The 25,377-nt window shown below is 37.8% G+C and overlaps 1 protein-coding gene across 1 annotated transcript; it reads left to right on the plus strand.

Annotated features, from left to right (window-relative positions):
- The first annotated feature begins 7,543 nt into the window (after positions 1-7,543).
- On the plus strand, positions 7,544-24,942 carry LOC109214584 (isoamylase 1, chloroplastic). The gene is made up of 18 exons (XM_019378523.1): positions 7,544-8,089; positions 9,943-10,125; positions 10,281-10,373; positions 10,647-10,799; positions 11,259-11,350; positions 16,879-17,020; positions 17,097-17,204; positions 18,075-18,160; positions 18,569-18,640; positions 18,721-18,847; positions 19,150-19,236; positions 21,346-21,438; positions 21,516-21,674; positions 22,536-22,619; positions 23,227-23,307; positions 23,393-23,475; positions 23,559-23,676; positions 24,363-24,942. The coding sequence occupies exons 1-18, from the start codon at positions 7,730-7,732 to the stop codon at positions 24,624-24,626; spliced, it is 2,385 nt and encodes a 794-aa protein (XP_019234068.1). The 5' UTR covers positions 7,544-7,729; the 3' UTR covers positions 24,627-24,942.
- The last annotated feature ends 435 nt before the right edge of the window (positions 24,943-25,377 follow it).

A 25,377-nucleotide genomic window follows, 5' to 3' on the forward strand; every position in this document is an offset into this window, starting at 1 on the left:
TCCTTAACTTATGAACTTGGAACTTAAAGTTCAGGACCAAGTGTCCTTAAGTTATGAACTTAAGGAACTGTAAGTAAAGGACCAAGTGTTCTTAACTTTTGAACTTGGAAATAAAAGTTCAGAACCATGTGTCCTTAACTTTTGAACTTGGAATTCAAAGTTATAGACCAAGTGTCTTTAACTTTTGAACTTGAAACTTGAAGTTAAGGACTTCCTGTCCTTAACTTTTTAACTTGTAACTCTAAGTTAAGGACCAAGTGTCCTTTACTTTTTAACTTGGAACTCAAAGTTTAGGACCAAGTGTCCTTAACTTATGAACTTGGAACTTAAAGTTCAAGACCAAGTATCCTTAAGTTATGAACTTGGAACTGTAAGTAAAGGACTAAGTGTCCTTAACTTTTGAACTTGGAAATAAAAGTTCAGGACCAAGTGTCCTTAACTTTTGAACTTGAAATTCAAAGTTAAGGACCAAGTGTCCTTAACTTTTGAACTTGAAACTTGAAGTTAAGGACTGCATGTCCTTAACTTTTTAACTTGTAACTCTAAGTTAAGGACTATTTGTCCTTAACTTTTGAACATGTAAGTCAAAGTTCATGACCAAGTGTCCTTAACTTTTCAACTTGAAACTCAAACAGGAACAAGTGTCCTGAACTTTTGAACTTGAAACTCAAACTTCAGGACCAAGTGTCCTTAACTTTTCAACTTGAAACTCAAACTTCAGGACCAAGTGTCCTTAGCTTTTTCAAAACAATTTGCAAAACTATGACAGTATGTCCTTAATATTCAGAAGAACAGCGAAAAAGTTAAGGACATTGTGTCCTTAACTATTTCAATTCAATTTGCAAAATCAGGACACTATGTCCTTAATATTAGTAACAACGATCATGTTAAGGACACCAAGTCCTTAACATTATGTGCTCAATTTTTATAGAATTATCACAGGACGCGATGTCCTTAACCTTAATAATCCAGAAATTCAAAAAAAAAATCAAATCCCTAGCATCACATTCCTAGTAACGAAATAAAAATCAATAGAAACACACAAAAGCATAACTTACTGTAAATTTATGTCGATTTTTAGACTAGAAAGTTGAATTCAATAGTTTCAAATCGGAAGTGAAGCTTCTGCAATTCTATAGTTTGAAATTCGACGATCAGTTTCGCTACTGCTGAAGTTAGTTACTGTTGCTGCTGCTGCTGCGATTAATAAAAGCGTAGGTATAAGTTATAGAAGAAGGGTATTTTCGTCCAGTCGGGTAAAAGTTTATTAAACCAGTGGCTAAAGACTAAAGACATTTGAAACACCGGCTTTAAAGTAAAGACATGTGCTCTTAATGGCTATTTGTGCACATCCCCCCGTAAAAATGGAGGGCATGTCACTGCTCTTGGCCCATGAACCTACAGCCCAATATGAGAGTCATCCATTTGACCATTCATCCTCCACTCTCTTTAATTTTTGGGCTTCAAATATATTATTGTGATTTCATGGGCTTGTAGTATGATAGTAGCAGTGACATCTCTTTTCTGATTCTCAAGCTGGTGGTAGATCTTATTCTTGAGTCGATGAGTTTATTCACCAATCATCAAACCAGTATATAGAGTTTTGTGTAGCAAATTAAATATTATACTTAAGAAAATTCCCTTTAATATTGACAAATTCCGATTTTGATTCTTGTGATATCTTACTAAGTACCTTTAATCTTCAATTAATTGTAATTCGTATTTTTGTCCCTTTACTCTATACCGAGACAATAAAAAAGGAAAAGTGCAATATTTGCCCTTCTACTATCGAAATAAGCTACATTCTCTTTGTTTCGGTTTCTTAGTATAACTATCTCTACCGTTACACATTTGGTTCATATTTTCCTGCCATCCGTTAAATGGTTTGGTCATATCTTAAAAAAGACATGTGGCTAGCCAGTGCCGACTGAAAGGTAAGGCGACTGAAGCAATGACTTTATGCCCCAAAATTTTAGGGGGCCCATTTTTCACTAGTAGTAATTTATGAATTATTATTTTTAAAATTGAGCATCTTAAAGTAAAAAAGTATAATTTTTAATTGATTTGTTATTGGTGCTGACCGCGTATGAGAATATATGTCGTTTTCTATTTAGTAATAAAAACTTGAGATCATTAAATGATGAGAATCTCTAAGAAAAATATTTCCTTAACCTCGAATGTTCCATAAAACATTGTAATAGCCACTTTGATATGGTTTAAGCTTACTTTTCAAATAAAAAATGTTAAGAAAAATAGTACAATTAGAAGATAATACTCTAATCGATATGCTCAATCAGATGAAAAAACTGATTCTTTTCTGCCTAAATTGCTTAGACAAGAATGTTAATAATTTTTGAAGCATTTGCATATGTGGGAAGAAGTTTTCCAAAAATAAAGTTGATAAAATCTATCTAAGATCAACAATGTCACTAGAGAAATTTAATGGATTATCTATATTATCAATTGAAAAGGAATTATTAAAAGAAATATTATAAAAATTATTTATAACTTCGCATCTCAAAAGACTAGGAAATATAACTTTATATATAATTTTTTTCAGAGAAAAATTAAGGCATCTCAACAAGATTTGGCTTTAGGCCACAACCTACGTTGAGTTGCCCATGTGGCTAGCTGTTAGCCCCTTGACAAAGGTCCTCGGCAGGTGTGGGTTGTGACAAGTATTTTCATGATGGACTTGGCACACAACCTGAAAATTGGGACAACATCATGACGGGCAGCTCGGCATGACGGACTATGCGGGGTTTGACAAAGGCACCTTGAACAGAAGCAAGGCGCATTTTGCTTAGACGTGCGGGTTGGCGAAACAATGGCAAGGAAAAGCCATGTCGAGTAGGGGCAAAGACATGGCAAGGCAAGGCAAGGCAATGCGGGGCAAGAAATGGCAATTGATGCGGGCAGATTTGATCAAGTTGGGGGCGACTTGACATGAGCGGACAGTTGTGGAAATGAATGTGTGCGGCAAAGTCAGCGGGTGACGAGCAGTGGCCATGGCATTGGCGCGGAGCAGTGTCAAGGGCAAGGCTGGGCGCAATGCCAGCCTTGGGCACAAGGCAGCTGGTCGAAATTGGCACATGCTGTGCACAAGCAGCAGTTGGAAAGCATGTGCAAAGCACATGGGAAGCAGTTGGCAGTTGCAACCTCTCCCAAGACATGCTGATCATGGCCTAAAAGTGTGCCCACGTTTTTGTACATTGTCCTAACATGTTTGCCCATCAGTTGGGGCTTGTCAACTGATTGTAGCATATAAATAAGTGCCTAGTTTGTCTGAAAACGGGCAGAACTTAGTCTAAGGCATTGTGTTAGCCAAAATTCATCTAAGTCATTTCCTAAGGGTGGGAAAATCATTTTGGGGCAGGGAATTAGGGAATTCTTTGTCTTGGCCATAGGGTTGGCTATTGTGTTCTTATATTACGTGTTGGGAAGAAATTCCTGTATATCGTGTGTGCCTTTTACTATTTTTGCTGCCTATTTTCATTCTAAGTTTCAAACGTCCCTAAAATAAAACTAAGTGTTGGAAAGGCTGAAGTCAAGGTTGGGCTTGACTGCCGCACGGAGGTGAACCCCAGGCAGGAATTCGAGTGACATAAATCACCCCTGTGACAACTGGTATTAGAGCGTGGCTGGATTGGGGTGGAGACATAATCTTCAGTGGCAGAATTTTGTGAAGAATGGAAGGTGGCAACGCAGAACTGAAGGAAAAGGTTGCTACATTAGAGGCACTCGTCGGAACTGTTGATGGGGATCAATTTCTGACTATCATGACTCGTCTTGCCTATCTTGAGGGTGAGTTGAACAGGCTGAGCCAGGAGTGCACAGATTTGAAAACGGAAAATGGGTTGTTGCGTCATGCTGTTGGCAATGATGAAGCACAGCATGGGGCAGATCGTTCGAGGGTCAAAATTCCGGAGCCTAAAGAGTTTAATGGTCCAAGGAGTGCCAAGAAACTCGAAAAGTTCCTGTGGGATATGGAGCAGTACTTCCATGCGGCCAAGGTGCAAGGAGTGCCAAGAAACTCGAAAAGTTCCTGTGGGATATGGAGCAGTACTTCCATGCTGCCAAGGTGCAAGATGAAGACAAGGTCACCATTACGACTATGTATTTGGTGGACAATGCAAAGCTTTGGTGGAGGACGCGCGTGGCAGATGATGTGAGTGCTGGTAGGCCAAAGATTGACTCCTGGGAAGAGCTGAAGAAAGAGTTGAAGGATCAATTCTTTCCTAGCAATGCGGGCTGGATTCCTAGAGATCGTTTGAAGAAGTTGAAACAAACTGGAACGGTCAGGGAATATGCCAAAGATATAAGCAACATGTCTGAGGAAGACAAGCTGCATAATTTCCTTTACGGGTTGCAGTCGTGGGCACAAATGGAACTACGAAGGCAGAATGTGAAAGACCTTCCTAGTGCCATTGCTGCTGCGGATGCGTTGGGTGATTTTCGGTTGGGACAAGATGGTTCTGATTTCTCTACTACTTCAAACTCCAAAAACGGAAACAAGGACAAGGCAAAAGAGTGGAGGAAAAACGGAAACGACAAGGGAAATGCTGTTGAGGGCAATGGCAATGAGAAGGGAAAGCAATGTGCTGGACCTTCGACAAACAAGGGACAAAACAACAAGTTTGATGGCTGTTTTATTTGCAAAGGACCACACATGGCGAGGGACTGTCCAAGAATTGAAAAGCTTTCCGTATTGTTTGCTGAAGAAAAATGTGAAGATGAGCCAAACGAGGAAGAACATGAGCAAGCAACAACATATATAGGGCCTATGGTGGTGCTGAAAAATGCGGAAGCTACTTCGTCGAGGACGACGAATTCTTCTAGTGGGGGTGGTTTGTTAGCCCCTTGACAAAGGTCCTCGGCAGGTGTGGGTTGTGACAAGTATTTTCATGATGGACTTGGCACACAACCTGAAAATTGGGACAACATCATAACGGGCAGCTCGGCATGACGGACTATGCGGGGTTTGACAAAGGCACCTTGAACGGAAGCAAGGCGCATTTTACTTAGACGTGCGGGTTGGCGAAACAATGGCAAGGCAAAGCCATGTCGAGCAGGGGCAAAGACATGGCAAGGCAAGGCAAGGCAATGCGGGGCAAGAAATGGCAATTGATGCGGGCAGATTTGATCAAGTTGGGGGCGACTTGACATGAGCGGGCAGTTGTGGCAATGAACGTGTGCGGCAAAGTCAGCGGGTGACGAGCAGTGGCCATGGCATTGGCGCGGAGCAGTGTCAAGGGAAAGGCTGGGCGCAATGCCAGCCTTGGGCACAAGGCAGCTGGTCAAAATTGGCACATGCTGTGCACAAGCAGCAGTTGGAAAGCATGTGCAAAGCACATGGGAAGCAGTTGGCAGTTGTAACCTCTCCCAAGACATGTTGATCATGGCCTAAAAGTGTGCCCACATTTTTGTACATTGTCCTAACATGTTTGCCCATCATTTGGGGCTTGTCAACTGATTGTAGCCTATAAATAAGTGCCTAGTTTATCTGAAAACGGGCAGAACTTAGTCTAAGGCATTGTGTTAGCCAAAATTCGTCTAAGTCATTTCCTAAGGGTGAAAAAATCATTTTGGGGCAGGGAATTAGGGAATTCTTTGTCTTGGCCATAGGGTTGGCTATTGTGTTCTTGTATTCACATATTAATACGAGTTGGGAAGAAATTCCTGTATATCGTGTGTGCCTTTTACTGTTTTTGCTGCCTATTTTCATTCTAAGTTTCAAACGTCCCTAAAATAAAACTAAGTGTTGGAAAGGCTGAAGTCAAGGCTGGGCTTGACTGCCGCACAAAGGTGACCCTCGGGCAGGAATTCGAGTGACATAAATCACCCCTGTGACACTAGCCATGATTTGATAAAAAAGACCCTCTCTATTTCTAATTGAAATCCATCCGCTCCATACTAATAACCACACGTTCAAAAAAATTGACCCATTCCACCACTTAGATTCTATGTGTCGAGATGGTAACTAGGATCAGTTTCAATCTTGAAGTATTATCTTGTTCAATTCTTTCATGTGCCTCATGATGACTGAATCTAGCAGTTTATGTTTTGCAGTACACACGACTACCAATCCAAAGTGTTAACCAAATAGAGGCATAGTCTACGGTAGGGGCGGCAAATGTGCGGGTCGGGTCGGGTCGGATACGAACGGATCAAAATGAGTAATTCAAAAACGGATAAATTATTTGACTCGAACCATATTTAATACAGATAATAAACGATTTACCCAGCGGATAATATGGGTAACCATATTATTCATGACTTCTTGAATATAATCATTTTTTTGGAGTATTCCTAATCTCCCAAACTTGAAGAATTATTTTAAATTTGGATTTAATTTTTCTTAATAGTGCAATAAATTTTATAAATCATAAATGTTAGTAATTGAAATAAAGCCCAAATCAAAGTCAAATCAATACTAATGCTAGCAAAACAAATTTAATTCAACACTAAGTGTGACAATACTATTGAATGTCTATTTTTTAGTTTTGCATTTGTTTAGGCAGTGAAAACGCATAATTTATTTTTACTTTATTTGTTTAGTATTTAATCGTGTAATAAATACTCATTAGCCTTACTTATTTTAGCATACCTTAATACTGTTAGATCATGATCATTTTATTTTTTATTGTTGAATATTTTAGTACAATGTCATGATTCAACTTATATTTTGTGTTGTTTTCTTGAAAAATACCTTATACAATTATATCTTACTAGGACTAAAAAAATAATTTTTGGAGTACATACGTATTTTGTGCTATGAAGACTTAACTGGGAAAAATACTCAAAAACATGAGAAAAATCGAGATTGAAAGATCTGACTTTGTTGATTTGAATTGATTTATGATTTAAACATTCGAAACAATTGGTTTGATTTAGTAATTGAAAAACCTGAAATCAACCAGACCTCTGTACACCCTTAACTAGCCATTCAAAATGATAAAATTTGATCTCTTATGTTTGATGACAGGTTTAAAGTAATCTCTTAAATATGCACTGAGCATTTTTTGTCCTTTAAGTTTGCTAAAACTTAGCACTTCTGGTCTCCGAAAAATATTTAACAATTTATGTCCATTAGATTTGACGAAAAATGTAAAAAAGATTAATCTTTTAAAAAAAGAAAAGCCCCATCAAATCCTAAATAATAGAAATACAAAAAACTACACTAGACACAAAAAAGATACCAAAAATAGCTGAAAATCGCACCTCAAAAAGCTGCAACAAACTCTTAAAAATAGAAATAGCAGAAAATACAAAATTGCACATTTAAATGTGAGTTCGTGCTATTTTTTTTTAATTTTTCCCTCTATTCCTATCAAATCTAATAGATAGTTTTCCTTAAATATTTGATGGAGACAAAAAATATTAGATTATGGTAAACCTAAACAACTAAAATTGCTCACTTTAGAGACTACTTTGAACCAAGTCTTAAACATAAGGGACCATTTTGTCATTTTCTCAATAAATTTCACTCCCTGCCGTTGCTGTCGCTTTCTCTTTGCCCTACTCTCTTGTCACTTCTCATTGATCGAAACTCCTTTGGAAACGTGCGCCCTTTTTTCTTTCACTCGACAGTTATGCACTAACTCCCAAACTCACTCACTCAATCTCACTGCCACAGACTCCTCATCACTCTCTCTTCTTCCTCCTAACCCCCCAACCAAAATATACATACACATTTCTACATCTCTACATCACATTTTGCATTGTTCAAATGAAGTTACTTCATTGTCCTTCGATCTCTACCTGCAAACCTAAACTCCATTCCCAAAATTATCCTTTTTCGAGGAGGAACAGAGTTGATTTTGTGAGTATTGGAAGAAAATCGAGGATTTCAGTGGCGGTAGTAAATGCGGCTGCTGATAGTGGACGAGGAGCTAAAGCGGAGACTGCGGCCACGGCGGTGGTGGTGGAGGAGAAGCCGATGGTGGAACGACGACGTTTTGAGGTTCTACCAGGGAAACCTTTGCCGTTTGGCGCTACTGCAACAGACGGCGGTGTCAATTTCGCCGTTTTTTCGAGTAATGCCACTTCTACTACTCTTTGCTTGATCACTCTCTCCGATTTACCTCAGGTAGTTCTCCGGCTAAATATTATTTCTTTTTTACGCTCTATTCCAATTTATGTTACATAGTTTTAATCGGCACCAGTATAAGAAATACAGAATTGTTTTTGAAACTTATGATCATAAGGAAATAGTGTCACATAAACTAGAAAACATGGAGCAAATTTAACTTTACACCACATTTTAACCTTAAAGAGATTTTTTCTTGCCTCGAGAAATTTTCAGTTTCAAATGTAGCTTCTTTTAATTTTATTTTGTCTTTTTTAAGGTTCATCCCTTTGGCCCAAGTAGCTGATGATCTGTATACAAATTCAATTAAAGGAATATTTTTTCATGTTAGCAATTTAATAAATAAATTCAACACTGTTTCTTCTTTTTTCCTTTAATGATGGTGGTGTTTGGGCTAGTTTGTATGCATCTCGACTGGTTCACCTGATACTTGTTACCTCGTACCAGCACAGGTATTGGGTAACTCTGCCCACCAAGGCTTGGGCAAATGGAAAGAGATCTTCCTAGCCTTTTTGCTTTCGCTGGATTGAAGAACCTGAGACCTCATGGTTCTCTCGACCACCACACCCTTGGGTGCTTATCAACACTTTTTCTTAGTTGTGCTTCATTTATATCCTATATTTTCTCCTGATATTTGTAGCTTCCTGGAAGTAAAAAGTTATGTTGGACTCTCTAAAATGCTGTCGCACCCGTGTCGGATCTTCCAAAAATGCACTACATTTGGAGGATCTGGCATGCATCCGGTGACATTTTCGGAGAGTCCGAGCAACATAGGTAAAAAGCCTAGTATAACTGACTATTTTTTCTGAAGAGCAGTTTTTCTTGTAACACTTTTAAGTCCTAATTTACAATGGATTTTCCCATGGTGCCTCATCGAGGATAGTGGCACTTGTATTAAGTAAAAGAATATTAAAGTTGGAGGAAAGTATTTTATTTTCCCATCAGAAAGTTCACTTCCCTTTTTTTCCTTTCTTTTTTTCCTCCTTTTTTTCCTTTCTGATTTTGATGTTTCATGATGTATTATATCATCTAAATGAAAATGCTCAATCTCTAGCTTAAATGAGGGATGCCATTTTTCCATTGTGTGATAAATCAATCAATAACTCTTCAATCTCAAGTTAATCAGGATCGGTTATAATCACCTATATCTATTCTTCTCCATTCAGGTTCATTTCACTCCAATACTATAATAATTCTCCTTTGAAGACAAATTTGGCGACTTCTAGATCTTGTACTTATCCCTACACTTATAATTAGTTTAATCCTAACTAGTTTGTATCACTTGAATTGTTCCTTTGCTTCCGTTGTGTTCTGCTCTTAGTTAAGTCTGGTTTAATTTCGAGAAATTTAGGTCTTCTTAGGAAACTTCTTTCCTTTTCATTCTTATTATACTGTGTAGTTATGAGATATAGATGGGCTTACAGCGTAAATTCCTCTAAAAAGATTATCTTCTACTCCCTCCGGTCCAAAATAAGTGATTTTTTGCATGTTTTCACATAGATTAAGAAATCCACCTTTTAGCATTAATTAGCAATAAAATTGACCATATTAACCTTTACTATCTCACATAAACACTCCTAACACATGTTCCAACAGTATTTACTCCAAGGACAATGTAGGAAAAAAATAATTAATTCATTCTTGAAATCTGGAAAAATAATTATTTTGGACCACAAGAAAAAGCCAAAAAATCACTTATTTTGGACCGGAGGGAGTAATATTTACGCTAAGACATCTTTTGGGGCTAGCTGTAACATAGCAGGAGAAAGTTTTTAAGTTATATCCTTCAATACGCCATAGCACATCTGGCTTGTTTGTAATTTCAGTTTTTCACCTATTATTAACTCTTGCAGAAGAGAGTGACCGTACAAATTTCCCTGGATCCTCTGGCTAATAAAACTGGAGATGTCTGGCATGTGTTCCTTAAGGGAGATTTCGAAAATATGCTTTATGGCTACAAGTTTGATGGAAAATTCTCTCCTGAAGAAGGACATTTCTTTGACTCTTCTCAAATAGTGTTGGATCCTTATGCCAAGGTCAGATAACTATAAAGTAAGAAAAAATTTCTGTCAATATGAGTCTGTTATTTCTTATTCAGACTATGCTTTCTTATTACAAATGATCTCTACTGGTACATTTCATTATTACGTTCTTTTGGCCTGCCCTGAGTCATTCTTGAATTTCCATCTAGGCTACAGTAAGTAGAGGAGAATATGGTGTATTAGGGCCAGAGGATGATTGTTGGCCCCCAATGGCTGGCATGGTACCTTCTGCTGCTGATCAGGTAACTACAGTTTCTTAGGGCTCAGCGTAATCGTATATATGATCTGGTTCTTTGTTATTTTTGTGTTAGTTTTACTTTTCGAGCTAACTATGGAATTGGCCATAACATGTTTGAAAGACCACAATCACCAAAAAGCATTGTCGTGGTTGCCTTCCCTACAGAAAAAATAATGGGTGGCTTCATTACTGTCCTCAACTTAGATGAGACATGGGAATATATGGTTATGTTTGTTTTAACATGTCTGTTTTACTGTTTGATCTTTGTTATTTTCAGTTTGACTGGGAAGGAGATCTACCACTGAAGTTTCCACAGAGAGATCTTGTAATTTATGAAATGCACGTTCGTGGATATACAAATCATGAGTCGAGCGGAACAAAATTTCCTGGTACTTACCGTGGTGTTGTGGAGAAACTTGATCACTTGAAGGTGAATGCTTGGTTGTTATAATAGTATATGTTATGGCCTGTAACGTTAGCATATGATCGGTTTTTCAGGAGTAAGTTTTAGTTTTTCTGACATTATTAGTTCAAGATCACTTTTGGACACACCAAAATTTGAGGAGGTTCATGCAAATGTTTTTCCCCTTTCATCTTATTGTAAGGGTCGACATTCATATATTGCATTGGAAGGGTTTTTGGCTTTTATCAATAGTTAAGTGATGGACCATTGGCCCAAAATTTTCTCTTTAAGTAAACTAGTGTATGAGAATTATAGTTGTGAAATTAGATGGCAAACATCCTGTGCAAAATTGAAAGCCTATGCCTTAGACGGATATGGATCATGATTCATAAGTCATCTTGTTACCTTTCTTAATGCATAAGTGAAAGTGAAGGCGTCAGCTGGTTATGAGGTTTAAGAGTGGTTTATTTCCTGATATATTTGCAGGAACTTGGTGTCAACTGTATAGAGCTAATGCCCTGTCACGAGTTCAATGAGCTGGAGTACTATAGTTATAACTCTGTATTGGGTGACTACAAGTAAACTTCCCTTTTCACTTCTCGCAAAGAGTTACTTTCACACTTCGAAATTGTTGGTCTAGGAACATTAGAGAAGTTTTAACATGTAAGACTATACATATGTTATAGCACATCTAATATTTGAAATGGAAATGATTAAAAATTTGAATTTCAAACTCATAACTCTCTTACTTGGATGAATTTCTTGCATTTCTCTTCTAAACAGGAGTGAATTTCTAGTTTCTGGACCAAAAAAAAATGGTATTCTAATAAGCTTATGTCATGCTTGAGTACAACAACAACAACAGCCCAGTGTAATCCCACAAGTGAGGTCTGGGGAGGGTAGGATGTACGCAGCCTGGAATAAGAGTGTTAAAGCCTGCATCGGTGTGGCTATGTTTTGGTACTGGATTCAATTGCTACTTTTTGCCAAAATTAGTTCTAGGTTTATTATTATTATTATTATTATTATTATTTTTGCATAAATATTTTTCTTAGAATAAACCCCACAAGATAGTTTTAGGTTTATTAGTTGAAAGAACTTCAATTAACGTGTAAGTGAGGCAGAACCTCGTGATAGGAGGCTAAGTTGCTCGGGCACGGTTGCGGATCTAGAGGTCGGATCTTCGAGATGTAAATTCTGAGATTCGGGGATACGGATACGGGTGCGGGGATCCAGCTAAAAATAATTCAAAAAAATAAAAATATAGAAATATCTCTAAATTATGAGAGATTTTGTGGAATACTTACGTATAGCTTGTAAAGTGTGGATTTCCTTTTTATTCTCAAGTTGTAGATAAGTAAAGGATTGATCTCCTAGATAAGTTATGCTATTTTCTTCAAATTTACCCTAGTTTTGGTTCTAATTTCGTGAATCAAATTGTATCTCGTCTCGGATTTTTCTATCCAACGTGGTCAAAGTACCCAAAATTGTTTGACCAGATTCGGTACGGATCCTATACGCACACCCATACTAGTGTCGTGTCGACACGGGTGCGGCACCTTAACTGTCATGTCGGAACAACTTAGATAGGAGGTGGTTATTTTTTCCTTCTCTTCTGGGGTGGGGAATTCAAAAGTAACTAACTGATGTTGTCCCCTATTTTGATTTGGGGAGGGGATTCTTTTTGTTCTTTTTTCTTTTGAGGCAGGGAAAGTGGTACGACGATTCTGAAATTAAATTAATTGATGCTGCTCTCAATTCCAATTATTGACATGGTGTCCTAGTTGGGTATAACTGATGGGACAAGTCTAGCTCATAAAGACTGATTAAGGATCTCCCATTTGAAAAAGAAGAGTGATAAAGAATCTCTTCATGCTTACTATCTAAAACTGTTAGATGGCTCAGAAAGATAAAAGACAAGCGAAAGGAAGAAGTTGAAGAGAGATTCTATGAGAAGCGTAGACAACATATTTTTGAAAGTCCTCTGAGAATGATGTGCAATGATTGCCAGCAGAATGTTCTTGCATGCAAGGGTTGGGACAGTTAATTTGATTGTCTCTTTTGCATTGAGCCCATATATGAAATTTGAACCTGATTTTTCTGCATTGGGTAGTGCGACAATGATGCTAAGATCATATGATGATAACAGTCACACACCTACATTTGAAGATAATTTACGCTTAATTAGACAACAGTGTTATTAAAAGCGCTCGCTTCTCGCTTTAAGCGCTGAAGCGACGCGAGGCGCAGGGCTATCGCTTTTCTGCTACAAAAGCGACTCACATTTAAAAAGCGCTCGCTTCTCCCGCTTAAGCGAGAAGCGCCTCGATGGAAAAGCGATAAAAAAGCGTGCTTAAGCGAGCAAGAAGGCATCTGCTAGGGTTTTTAAAATTTTTTTTGGCAAATAAGCCATCTGTTAACAAATAAACATACGCTCTTCAACGACTTCTTCTCCAGTGAACTCCAGCGACGACGAAGTCCAGTTCTCGGTTAGTTTCTTCAACGACTTCTTCTTTTCTTCTTCTTCTGTTCTTCTTCTTCTGTTCTTCTTTCAATTTTTTTCACTTTTAAGCGCTGATTTTGTGCCCTAAACGACTTCTTCTTCTTCGGTTCTACTTTGTGCTCTGTTTTATGCTTTATGCTCTGTTTTCTGCTTTATCATCTCCTTTATGCTCTGTTTTCTGGTTCGTGTGAATTAACTGTTATTTTTTTTTTTTGGTTGTTGATTGTAGTAAATTTAATTTGATTATTCAATGGCATCAAGCCAAAAAAGCCAAAAATTTATTTGCTTCTTGATTCAAGAATTGAAACATTTGCTTAATATGTTATTTTTAATGAGTTCTTAGCTATTTATCTATGCCTAATTTTTTTTTATTTATGTGTTAAATTGCGCTTCACATGAAAAAAGCGCGCGCTTCGCTTCCCGCTTTTCGCTTCGGTGAAGCGAGGCCTCGTCGCTTTTTTGCGCTTAACGCTTTCCAAAACACTACTTAATTAGACAATAAGACTGAACATGGCATAATTGACTTCCGAACTTATTCATTGTGTTCTAAGCTGCTTGTACATTACTAGATAGTAGCTACACAATGCTAATGATATCCCTTTAGTCAGTGGTATATATCCTTGACAGTGGCTTAACATATTTCTTTTTTCACAGGGAGTTGATGAGTATGTTACTCATCGTATTGGAGTGGGTGGATTAAATGGAGACTCGCATCCGGTGTTTTATGTGATAAGAATGTGCCACTTAAACTTAAGGGTAAGTTTTACAGAGTGGTTGTCAGACTTACCATGTTGTACGGAGCAGAGTGTTGGCCAATCAAGAACTCTCATGTCCAGAAGATAAAAGTAGCGGAAATGAGGAGGGGATGTGCAGACATACCAGGATTGATAAGATTAAAAATGAAGATATTCGGGACAAGGTAGGAGTAGNCACCACCAAGTTCGCACATCAAACCGGGGCGAAACTCCCCTATATAGCTGGTTTACGGTACAAAGGCAGTTATTCCCGCCGAAGTAGAAATTTCTTCCTTAAGGATTATGCAAGAAGCTGAGCTCGACGACGCAGAATGGGTGAAGAGTCATTACGAACAGCTAGCTCTTATAGATGGAAAAAGAATGAATGCAGTTTGCCATGGTCAGCTTTATCAGAACAGAATGTCCAGAGCCTTCAACAAGAAAGTCAAGCCGAGACAGTTCACACCGAGACAGCTGGCATTAAAGAAAATCTTCCCGCATCAAGATGAAGCCAAAGGGAAATTCTCACCCAACTGGCAAGGTCCATACATGGTTCACCGGGTTCTGACAGGAGGAGCCCTTATACTTGCAGAAATGGACGGAGAAGTTTGGCCGAAACCGATTAATTCGGATGTAGTCAAGTGCTATTATGTGTAATCTTTGTGCTATATGATGTATTTTGAACTACGTCTGACCTGATTCCCGTTTAAGAGGGAATACGTAGGCAGCCTTATGGGTTCGGTCACAATTCAATAAAATTTTCACTTCCCCCGCAATTGGAAACTGGGGAAGAATTTTGAGGAGGACCCTCAAAATTCCGAAGTAACTTCAGGCAGTCATCGCAAGCAACCGTCAGAAGCAGCAACCCATTAAACTGGGGAAGAATTTTGAGGAGGACCCTCAAAATTCCGAAGCAAGGAGGTTGGGACGTCTCAAAATGCATCACAGTCACCAGTTCATCAAAACTATTTTATCTCGTGCATTATCACATATTTCAAATAACTTACATTTCTACAAATAATTTGCCAAATGCATGCATGTTTTTTAGTCAGTGGTATATATCCTTGACAGTGGCTTAACATATTTCTTTTTTCACAGGGAGTTGATGAGTATGTTACTCATCGTATTGGAGTGGGTGGATTAAATGGAGACTCGCATCCGGTGTTTTATGTGATAAGAATGTGCCACTTAAACTTAAGGGTAAGTTTTACAGAGTGGTTGTCAGACTTACCATGTTGTACGGAGCAGAGTGTTGGCCAATCAAGAACTCTCATGTCCAGAAGATAAAAGTAGCGGAAATGAGGAGGGGATGTGCAGACATACCAGGATTGATAAGATTAAAAATGAAGATATTCGGGACAAGGTAGGAGTAGCCTCGATGGAGGAGAAGAAGCGAGAAGCGAGGCTTAGGTGGTTTGGGCATGTGAAGAGGAGAAGCCTAGATGCTCCGGTGAGGAGGTGCGAGAGATTGACCCAGTGTTTTGGAAAGCGTTAAGCGCAAAAAAGCGACGAGGCCTTGCTTCACCGAAGCGAAGCGCGCTTTTTTTTTCATGTGAAGCGCAATTTAACACATAAATTAAAAAAAATAAAATAGGCATAGATAAATGGCTAAGAACTCATTAAAAATAACATATTAAGCAAAAAAACATAACAGTTAATTCACACGAACCAGAAAATAGAGCATAAAGCAGATGATAAAGCAGAAAACAAAGCACAAAGTAGAACAGAAGAAGAAGTCGTTTAGGGCACAAAATCAGTGCTTAAAAAGTGAAAAATTGAAAGAAGAAGAGAAAAATAGGGCAGAAGAACAAACATAAATTAGATGTGTAGCACAGAGCAATAGAAAGTGAAAAAAATAGAAAGAAGAAGAAGAATCGAATAAGAAGAACAGACGACGAAGAAGAAGAAGAAGAAAAAGAAAAGAAGAAGTCGTTGAAGAAACTTACCGAGAACTGGAGAAGAAGTCGTTGGAGCAGCAGTCGTCGTCGCTGGAGTTGGAGCAGCAGAAGAGCGTATGTTTATTTGTTAACAGATGGTTTATTTGCCAAAATTTTTTAAAAGAAAACCCTAGCAGATGCCTTCTGCTCGCTTAAGCACGCTTTTTTCCGCTTTTTCCATCGAGGCGCTTCTCGCTTAAGTTAAAGTGTGCGCTTTTTAAATGTGAGTCGCTTTTGTAGCAGAAAAGCGATAGCCCTGCGACTCACGTCGCTTCAGCGCTTAAAGCGAGAAGCGAGCGCTTTTAATAACACTGGGTTGGCCTTGGGTGGTCTGAAGAGGGGTAAAGGTAGGCCGAAAAAGTACTGGGGAGAGGTTATTAGGCAGGACATGGCATTGCTTCATCTCACCGAGGACATGACCCTTGATAGGAAAGTGTGGAGGTCGAAGATTAGGGTAGAAGGCTAGTAGTTTGTCGAGTGTGTGTCTTCCCCATACCGGTAGTAGTAGTAGTCAGCCTTGTATTTCGTTTATTGACAGCCTTGATTACTACATGTTTTCTTGTTATATTGCTGTTGATGCTCCTTGTTCTCTTATTATCTTGCTATTCTTACTGCTTGTTTTCTTATTATCTTGCTGTTGGTATTGGTTGTTGTTACTGTTCTCTTTTTCTTTCCTTGAGTCGGGGGTCTATCGGAAACATCCTCTCTACCCTCAAGGTAGGGATAAGGTCTGCCTACACACTACCCTCCCCAGACCTAACTTGTGGGATTATACTGGGTTTTTTGTTGGTTGTTGTTGTTGTTCCGTAAATTAATGTGTTAATCCGAGCACTGCACTTCTTGAAGATATTAACAACTTCATGAAAATAGTGGAATCTCAAGAAAATATCGACTTTGTGGTCAATTTTGTCTTATGGGATTTATCTTTTTAGGTTGAACTTTTGGGGCTATTCTACTGTCAATTTCTTTTCTCCAATGGGAAGATACTCATCTGCTGGTCTAAGTAACTGTGGCCTCGGCGCAATAAACGAGTTTAAGTATCTTGTTAAGGAAGCACATAAACGTGGAATCGAGGTGACTAATTACTGGAGAAAACTATGGGTTTGTTCTCCAAAATTTGGTATATTCTCTTCTGATTGTTCATTGGCAGGTTATCATGGATGTTGTTTTCAATCACACTGCTGAAGGAAATGAAAATGGTCCCATTGTATCATTTAGAGGCATTGACAACAGTGTGTTTTATATGCTAGCTCCTAAGGTATGATTGTCACTACTAATCCATGCATGTCTCTATGTTGGTGTTAGTTTTTTAGCTCAGTTTTTGAAAGGAAACAAAAGAGAGTCCATACTCTATTTTAAGTTCCATATATGGAATCATTTGCTTTCTCTAAAATTTGTTATTGTGAAGTTGCTCCCCTGTTATGAAATTGATTAGTTCTTCGAATCATGGAAATATACTTTTTGCTATTCTAAGATAATTAACCCTGCTGCAATTGCTTTTACTTAATTAATAAAAGAAAACAATAAACCCTGCATTGTGGTATTCTCCACCTTAAGTTGTGAGGCTTCATTTTATGGCGGTAAGCACTTTAGTGACGGTAAGCAAGCTACTACGTCAGCAATGAGTCATGCCTTTCAATCCTGTCATCCTGGTTGAAGCACTAAAATAGAGACTTTGTGTAGTGCCATAAACTGCTGCCCAATGGGTGAACTTAAATATAAAAGCTTGTCTAATTGCTGCTAAAGAAAGTCATACCAGAATAGTTATAACATTTGGTTGCTTGGAATTTTGTGATGTTATGTGGCTTCTTTCATGGTTGGTGCTTTTCTATGAAGAATAGGGACTCACAAGATGCTGAGTCATGTATATTTCTTGCTATACTCATTCCGGGGTCATTGTTTTTCCATTGGTAGAGAACATGTATCTACAAAGGATCTGGTGTGTCAACAAAGTTGTATTAGGAAAAAAACAATCTATTATTTAAACATTAGTAAACATGTTCTTCCTTCAAGTTCACTTCCTTAAGAAGGAAAGTTTTATTTTCTGAAGTAATTTAGAATTATCATATTAAACCTTGGACTTTAACTCTCTGACTCCATGATAAATATACATCTCATGGCTTTGCAGGGAGAATTCTACAACTACTCAGGATGTGGAAACACCTTCAACTGTAATCATCCCATTGTACGACAATTTATAGTGGATTGCTTGAGGTAAGCTAGTTTCATCATTTCATCTGCCGGATGCCAGCGTACTTTCTAATTGTTGTTGCTCTGTGAAGATGATAACATGTATTACAACCTATTTTGGAAAAGCAAATGCAAAAGCCACCTGCTAAATTATTTTAACTTTTTAGGACTGAAAAGAAGACTTCAGGGAGCCAAAATACATACCATAAATTTAGTTAACATATATGTGGTTTCAACTCTGACAATATGTCAGGGACCTGAGTAGGTAGATAAACTTCTCTGCTATTTTAAAGGCTCAGATTTCCGTTTCTTTAATGAATGGGGGTTCCTTTACAGTCTATATCCTGCATATGAGTTGCATATTTTCTGCTCTGACCATGAAATGTCCTATGTTGATTATAATAGAAAAGGTATACTTTGATCTCTCGACAGATATTGGGTTACTGAAATGCACGTAGATGGCTTCCGCTTTGATCTTGCTTCTATCCTTGCAAGAAGTAGCAGGTATTTCTGCATAGCCTCGTATTTCTTGTCCTTGTTGAAATGTTGGTGAAAAGTAAGTTTTTTTCTCCTTGAATTTTCAGCTTGTGGGATGCTGTAAATGTCTATGGAAATTCAACTGATGTTGACGTGATCACCACAGGCACTCCTCTCACAAGTCCACCATTGATTGATATGATTAGCAATGATCCAATACTTCGTGGAGTAAAGGTACTTAAGTTTCCTTATGTGTTCCTTTTGAGAAAATAAGTTAATTTCCACTTTCCTTTAGGAGGACTAGTATGTTACTGCCATGGCACCATTTAAGGACAGCAAATGCTATCTCGAACTGGCTTCGACTTTCTTCTGATGATCTGTACATTTATGATGTTATCAGCTCAATTTTTCGTTCAAAGAGATGATGTGCCTAATTTTACTTGTATCTTTTTACTTTTGCAACTTTTGCCACCTGAATTTTGGCATGTTCCTTTTCTTTGGGTGATAAAATGCCTAAAGTTTCCTCTTTATAACAGCTTATAGCTGAAGCGTGGGATTGTGGAGGCCTTTACCAAGTTGGCACGTTTCCGCACTGGGGTATCTGGTCGGAGTGGAATGGAAAGGTTAGTTTGGAGACATTTTTGGGTGACGACTATCTTCATTTCAGGTTGTTCATAGTTTGAGGATATGAGAACGCAGACAACTGGAAAGAGAACTAAAGTAATAGACTCATTTCATTTTATTAGTAAAGGTTTCATGCATAGTAAGTAGAGTTTCAGCTGTTTCTTTAGGCTTCCTGTCTCATGAGCTAGAATCTTATACTCCCTCCGTCCCAATTTACGTGATGGTGTTTGATTGGATACGGAGTTTAAGAATGAAAGAAAGACTTTTGAAATTTGTGGTCTAAAATAAGCCGTAGAAATTTGTATTGGCTATAAATAATTTCATTAAGGTTAAAACAGTATTTTCAAAGGCGCACTTAAGCGCTGAAGAGAGGCACAAAATATGTTGGGCGCTTCGCCTCGCTTAGCGGACGCTTCAGTCTCGTCATCAAGGCTTTAGGACATGCTTTTCCTTGCCAATGAGCATAATCCTGAAGAGGCGACATTAAACAATTGATATTTCACTTTGTCGTAATTCTTTTTCAATTTCTTTGTCCATATATTCGTTTTGACGTCAGTCTGAACTACTGTCTCCCCTAGATTCAAGGTCAGCAGAAAGATCATATGATAGGTTTTTCTTCCGGAGGAAAGTTAAGACAAGAAAGAACATAGATAAAAGAATCGAAATCCTTTAGTGGGCTATTCATGCTTATAATTGTTAGTGTTGGTGACTGCCTGGACGTTTCGAGGCTTCGACTTTCATGTGAATTAGCTAGTGCTCTAATGTATGTAAAACAGATCTAACCTTTTCTTGACCAGGTTGAAAGCTTTACTGAATTCACCAAGGCCTTCTTTACTCCATAAAATAAATAAATAAATAAATAATTCACCAAGGCCTTGAAATCGGCATGCAATGTTTCTGAGGCAAATATATCAAATAACTGATGATTCCTCTTGCAACCTAACCCAAAATCACTGAGTACTTTTTCCCGTTCTTCCTAGCCAGTATGATTGCAAAAGAGACCTGAAGCTGAAGGCCGATAATGTTTTATACTTTAGTTGTAAGATTATAAATTTAAGCAATTCTAGCCAAGGGGGAATGGATTCATATATGATCTTTATCGTAGGTTTATTAACATAGGTATCAATGCAAATGAAAACATGGTATATCACATACTGGAACCATCACGAGATGCAAATTTTCAAATGTTTGAGCTTGCATTTTCTTTCTAGCTTTCTCACCATTAGAATTTGATACAGGTTTTTCCTGGAGACCTCACAGTCGCAGAAGTGGTTAGGGTGGTCAGATGACTGGCCTATAAACAACCACCCGTAGTTACACTTATAATGCTTGACTAAAATAGTAACAGTTTATACCCATTACCAAGCCGTTGCATGTTGTGTGTTATTTTGAGCTGATCAACTATGGAGCTCGGGGCTAGTCAAATGTAATTCGAGCACTCAAGTATGCAACTCTTTAGGTTCACATCCTTTGTTCTAGACACATGTCTAATCTAGGCTATCTTTAAGTTCAGGGAAGCATATTGACTATGACCTATGCTAAGTGTTTATTTAGTACTTCAATAATCTTTTAGAATATTACTTGGTGTTTGGAATTGACATGTAATTAACTGAAGTAGTTTCCTTGAAATCAATGGATATCCAAATGCTCTTAAATTCGTCAATTCAAATTGCTTGTCCTCTATTCTCTGACTCTTGAGCACACGACTAACTTCAGTAGCTAAACATCTTGCGGGTATTTCGGGGAGCAAATTGAGATTCACCCTAACCGAGTTGGATTTGTTTTATTTATGGGAAGATCTAGCTGAAATGTTTATTTTGATATAACGGGGTATCTCTGTAGGTCCTTGTTAGTCAGCTGGAAATGCACTTAACTTTAAATAGGATCAGATCCCTAGGTGCTACTAGTCAGTTAGGACTTTATTTTTCTATTGATGTCATTTAGAACATTGTTCGCTGTGTATAAATTGGTTGCGCTCTTTCTTTTCTGATATTTCCTCTTTTCCATTTCTCTCTTGGCCTGTTGCTAACCAACCTTTTCCTTTCAAACATATAAAAACAAGAAAAAGAAATGCCAACCAGCTCTCTTATGTTTTTATTTTGTTTCAGTACCGTGACATAGTACGGCAGTTCATCAAAGGCACAGATGGGTTTTCTGGGGCTCTTGCTGAATGCCTTTGTGGAAGCCCAAATCTATACCAGGTATACTACTTTAGAGTTCTTTTACCTTGTAGGTATGGTGCTATGTGAGCTATTTGCGTTCTTTGGTGTTCAATTAGGAGGGAGGAAGAAAACCATCGAACAGTATAAATTTTGTGTGTGCCCATGATGGTTTTACTTTGGCTGATTTGGTGACGTATAATGATAAACACAATTTGGCAAATGGAGAGGACAACAAAGACGGCGAGAATCACAATAATAGCTGGAATTGTGGTGAGGTAAATCTCTATGCACGAGTCTATATATCTTTTGAATCTTTTCACTTATTGAAGCTATTTTGGTGGTTGGCGTCACACTGTATAAAAGCAGATTGTTTTAAAAGTTCAAATGCTATATTTTCCTTTCTTTTGCTCTGAGATTGATACTGAATAATGTCCAATATCGTAGCATTCACATCCGTGTATTAGTGCATTTGGAAGTATCTGCATTTTCCTTGTTCTCAGTCTTGTGATTAATTGTATGTTGTAATTGATTTTTTATGATGAGCTTTCACGGCACTTCATACCGTCTCTGTGTCCCTTACTTCATGTATGAACTCTGCATGTACCATCTTGTGTGTTGTAATTAATAGCACGAGTTGTTCTTTCTGTTTTCTGTAGTACTAACATTCTCCTTAAATTAGTAAAAAGTAGCACCACTTAATAATATATCATACACGGAATGGTGTCTCTGTGGATGCGGCAAAAATTGGTTGTAAAAAGAAAATGAGTGTTATTTCATAGATTTCTAGTTGCTGATTCCTTGTTAAAATATCTTTTAGTTACTTCACCCAATGAAATAGATCATCATATTAGTTTTATTATAGTTAATATGGTGCTCGACTTCCCTACTGAGACTTGATCTTAGGGTTACTTGAAAAGGATTCTGTTACGCTTCTGATAATGAGATGTTCCAGCATGGCTAGCTTCTTGTTTGAGTATGACACCGAGGAAATTCAGATAATGTTTAGGCCGGTCAATTTAGTGTTATGGGTGCTTCCAAAAGTTTTTCAATGTGGATATGAAGGCCTGTGCAGTACCTTACCATGATACCTCGGGCTTTTTTGTTTTCATTTATAACAAGCTACTTCTTCAATGTAGGAAGGAGAGTTTGCAAGTATCTCCGTGAAAAAATTGAGGAAAAGACAAATGCGAAATTTCTTTCTCTGCCTTATGGTTTCCCAAGTAAGTTCAATTCTCCGCTTTTGATGTTATTCAATAGAAAGTAACAGGTAAAAGCACCAACATGTTGATGTAATAGGAGATTGGATTGTCTTTTGCCTGCTTCTCATCAATTTTGTATTATGAAATCTGATCATCCAACCTAAAATCTTAAGGTAAGGAGTGCCACAAGACAGTGTATACCGCTATTGACCCCATTCTTTACTCAATGTCTGACATTATATAACTCGACACCTCCTACACGCGGGATCCTACTTTGGAGTTTCATGTATGGACTTGAATGCGGATTTACAAGTGTGAGATGGTTTATTAAAGTTTGGCTCTAATACCACGTGAAAGGTTTTGAGCGTCCAACCAAAATTCAAGGCAAGGATAAGTCCTAGACCTTTAGGTACCCATCTGGAGGGCTTTCTATATGGCTATACCTAATGTGGGATAATATAACTCAACAATATAGTTTAATCTTATGATTTGTGTAGCTACTTCATTTTGCCTAGAAGTTCGTGCATTTATTCTTTTCGAAATGGTTGTTCCTACTCAATCAGATAACCATTTCTTTGATATATATTTTCTTCTTATTATTAATGTTTTTCGATTTGTGGTTCTTCAGGGCGTTCCCATGATATATATGGGCGACGAGTATGGTCACACTAAAGGAGGAAACAACAACACATATTGCCATGATAATTATGTAACTGTTTACTACAATTGATAGTACTACTATTCCCAGATATAGGTCAATACGTAGGTTCACTAATTGCAAGCCCTTTCTATAGATTAACTACTTCCGATGGGATAAGAAGGATGAATCTTCATCGGATTTTTTCAGATTTTGCTGCCTTGTGACCAAATTCCGCCAGTAAGAATCTAGCCTTTTTTTTCTTCCCCTTTCTTTCAGTTTCCGGTACTTTCTCAGCTATTAACTGTTATTTGCGCTTGCAGCGAATGCGAATCACTGGGATTAGATGGTTTCCCTACGGCAGAGAGGCTGCAATGGCATGGTCATGCTCCTGGAACACCAGATTGGTCTGAAACAAGTCGATTTGTTGCGTTTACACTGGTATTCCAGTAATTTTCGTTTGTATTTAGTGGTATCATGACTTAACTGTGACTTCTTACCCAACTTCTGTGAGGAACCTTAGTGTCAGACCTATTCCCAGTATCTCAAGTATTGTCACCTTTCACTTTTCTGAGAGTCAACTTCACTAATACTTTTTTAAGGTTTTCCTAAACATATTTTTCATACTTTAAGATAAAAGTTTTTTCATAAAATAGTATATTTTATTTAGTTTTTGCATACCTAAATAGAGTATAAGTTATATGCACTTTCAGTGTAAAGAGTTTTTACACTGTCGGTCTATTTTAAGCTATTATATCAGATTGCTTTCCATTTTTTAAGTTTACCAATTAAGGTTTGTATAAGTAATTGCTATTAGTTGTCTTTTAACTCACCTAATGGTGTAAATCTTCTTTACACCGTCAGTGCATAGAGCTTATACTCATCTAAATATTAGGTTCAAATGATGAATTTATCCCTTAAATCCCCATTAACTTAACTGTCAGAAAGCATAAATTGCAAATAATTTTTGACGGGAGGAGTATAATTGTAAAAACATTATCTTGTGATCATGGGAGACCTCTAATAGATTATAATCATATTTCACATGCCTAATCAGAGACGCACATATTTTAGTAGCTTCACTACTGTATCTACTGATTGATATATACGCTTGAATCAAAATGCAGGTCGACAAAGTGAAAGGGGAATTATATGTTGCCTTTAATGCCAGCCATTTGCCTGTAACAATTACACTTCCAGATAGGCCTGGTTATAGGTGGCAGCCTTTGGTCGACACTGGAAAACCAGCACCATATGACTTCCTCACAGATGACCTTCCAGGGAGAGAAACAGCAGCCAAACAGTATTCTCATTTTCTCGACGCCAACCAGTATCCAATGCTCAGTTATTCATCCATTATTCTTTTACTTTCAACTGATAATGATGCTTAGTTTCATTGGAGCTGGGCGAGGTAAAGCTGCTTCAGTATCTATAGCTGCAGACCTGCAGTGAGTGTTTTGTAAATACATGTGCAAAGCAGGATAGACGGCAACTGGATAGAAGAACTCGAGGAAGAAGCTGATGGTTTTTTAAGATACACCGAGTATCATAATAGTATTTATGTAAGTTTCCCAGTTATCTCCAAATTAGTCGTTATGAAGGATATTACCTTATCTAGAACAGGAGAAAGGACCTATTTTTTTGGGTAGATTAAAAGATTAAGGGGACCGAGCTTGAAAGTGAACTCGGTAGCACTGGCTTATCCTATTATGTTTTCCTACAGCAGGTTACGGTCTCAAGACCTGTTAGCCTACGTTGCGACTAAAACTCGAAAATTCAAAACTAAGGTTATGGTTCCAAAATCCCAGCGGAGGCAAAAAATACTCGTAGAATTCTTTCCATCTATCCAAGCCATGGGAGATAGCAGCGCAAGCTGGTCCGAAGGAGGCGAATCTAGAATTTTTAGAACATGAGTGCACCATTAAAAAAGCGAGAAAAAAGTACCTTCGAATAAATAACTTATCATTCAACCAATTACACCATTCAACCTTTTTGAAGCATGGGCACCAATAATATAATATCGATCAATTTTACAATATATATACATAATATACCTAACTTGACAGAAAGATCATGGATTCATGTTAAAATAGCACGGTCTAGCTAGTTTTCGGACTGATCATTCAAAAATAGCCAACGTTT

The sequence above is a fragment of the Nicotiana attenuata genome, unplaced genomic scaffold, assembly GCF_001879085.1.
Source record: "Nicotiana attenuata strain UT unplaced genomic scaffold, NIATTr2, whole genome shotgun sequence".
Lineage (NCBI taxonomy): Eukaryota > Viridiplantae > Streptophyta > Magnoliopsida > Solanales > Solanaceae > Nicotiana > Nicotiana attenuata.